At 38.6% G+C, this 1,982-nt stretch overlaps 1 protein-coding gene across 1 annotated transcript in view; it reads left to right on the forward strand.

Annotated features, from left to right (window-relative positions):
- The first annotated feature begins 646 nt into the window (after positions 1 to 646).
- HOXD8 (homeobox D8) overlaps positions 647 to 1,982 on the forward strand; it is a 1,976-nt gene continuing 640 nt past the window's right edge. Inside the window, exons 1-2 of the mRNA XM_075831145.1 lie at positions 647 to 1,155; positions 1,976 to 1,982. The exon at positions 1,976 to 1,982 is cut by the window's right edge and continues 640 nt beyond it. Of these exons, the coding sequence (XP_075687260.1) occupies positions 732 to 1,155; positions 1,976 to 1,982 (431 nt within the window). The 5' untranslated portion in view covers positions 647 to 731. The remainder of the gene's footprint in view (positions 1,156 to 1,975) is intronic.

The following is a 1,982-nucleotide window of genomic DNA, read 5'->3' on the forward strand; positions in this document are numbered from 1 at the left end:
TAGTTTTTTGTCAAGGGCTAATGATGGGAAATATATTCAGAGGCATGAATTTCATTTAGTATCAATTAACCTGCAAGTTCCAGCCAAGCGTTCCACGAGTCAAGGGTAAATGCTCATTGTATTTGCAAATCGGTCTATTTCTTTTCCTCCAGATTTTAATGATCTGCAAAATGCATAAAATATAAAGGAAATGTAAATGACTTGTATAAATGTGGAAAGCGTCTCAATATCAATCTACAGATTCTGGGTCCGGATAATGGAAGCAGTAGATATTTTAATACAATAAAGAAAAAAAAGTCCTCAGCATTCTGCAGCGCATGGCGTCATGGCGCATGGATCTTGTGCTGCGGTCCCTGCATCCTTCAGTTTGTAGGAAACTTTGCGGTATTCCTCCGCCGGCTATCTCGCTAATCACTCTGCCTACTGGTTTGTGGAATGGATCTACTTCCCTGATGGGGGTGTTTGGTGCCTCAGGAGTGGTAAATGTAAACTAGAGCCAAAGATCTACTAAACTATATTAAGGTTTTTTTTGTGTGTTATGTGCCTAGTAGGAAATGGCAAAGGCAGTGAGGCAAAACTTGAGTGTGGCTCATTATACCATAGTGATCAGCAGAGTACAGTGGGATTGCTGCTATGAGTAGTGGGATTGCTGGGCTGTAGGAAAAGGGCAGTCACTTTTGCATTCAGCTTTTTTTTTTCTTTTTCCTTTACTGTCTCCTGATCTAACCCAGATGAGTTCCTATTTTGTAAATCCGCTGTACTCCAAATACAAAGCAGGAGATGCCATAAATCCGGGTTACTACGACTGTCATTTTGCCCAAGATGTTAGCAGCAGGCACTCTCTGGTGTTTAGTGCCAGTCCAAGTCTCCAGCACCACAATCAGGATTTCTTCCACCCTGGGAACCCAACAACAGGCATCCCGAACCCTGCAGGCTATCAACAGGCTCCTTGTGGGATTACTTGTCATGGTGACCCCACTAAATTTTACGGATACGATAACTTACAGAGACAGCAGATTTTTACGACACATCAAGAGGCCGAGCTGGTCCAATATCCTGACTGTAAATCGTCCAGTGGTAATATTGGAGGGGATCCAGAGCACTTAAATCAGAACTCTTCTGCTTCTCAAATGTTCCCCTGGATGAGACCACAAGGTTGGCTGCAGTAAAATCTTTCAACTTACCATATAACTAGAATAGCACTAATAAAATGCTCTAAGGTCACACAACTTCTATGTTTACACTTTGCACACATATAGAGATAGATAGATAGATAGATAGATAGATAGATAGATAGATAGATAGATAGATAGATAGATAGATAGATAGATAGATGATAGATAGATAGATAGATAGATAGATAGATAGATAGATAGATAGATAGATAGATAGATAGATAGATAGATAGATAGATAGATAGATAGATAGTTGGGTCAAACTCCCTCCATCTACTTTTAAGAGGGGTTACTTAATCCATACTTGTATTTATCACGCATTTTTTTTGTCTGTTTGTGCTTTTCTACTATATATGTTACATATTCGTATATTTTGTAGTCTTTTAATATTATTTTTACATGTTCTATCCGTAAATTGAGATATTAATATGTGCTATAATGTTTTACTTTTATCATACAGTTTATAATATAATTCCTTTTTCTACTATACTTGTGGGAACATTGCTGGGAAATACTTGGGTTATCCTACCCCCCCCCCCCCCCCTCTTTACAAAACTAGAGTCAGAGTTTCCTCCTAATCTGTATAGGTTTATTTATCAGTTATTTACGATTTGGGCGTCTGTTGAACCCCATAAAATCTTTTACGACCCTTTAGTTCCATGAGTTGCCCATACGTAGCCTTTGTGACTGCTGAAGGGCGTTGATGGTGATATCCAGTAATGCTATATAAAATTCTGCTGCTACTGATGGTAGAAAAACACTCCAAACTGCCTATTTAATTATTTTTTTTCTTTAATTAGTAGTCCC

The sequence above is a fragment of the Rhinoderma darwinii genome, chromosome 6 (assembly GCF_050947455.1).
Source record: "Rhinoderma darwinii isolate aRhiDar2 chromosome 6, aRhiDar2.hap1, whole genome shotgun sequence".
Classification (NCBI taxonomy): Eukaryota; Metazoa; Chordata; class Amphibia; order Anura; family Rhinodermatidae; genus Rhinoderma; species Rhinoderma darwinii.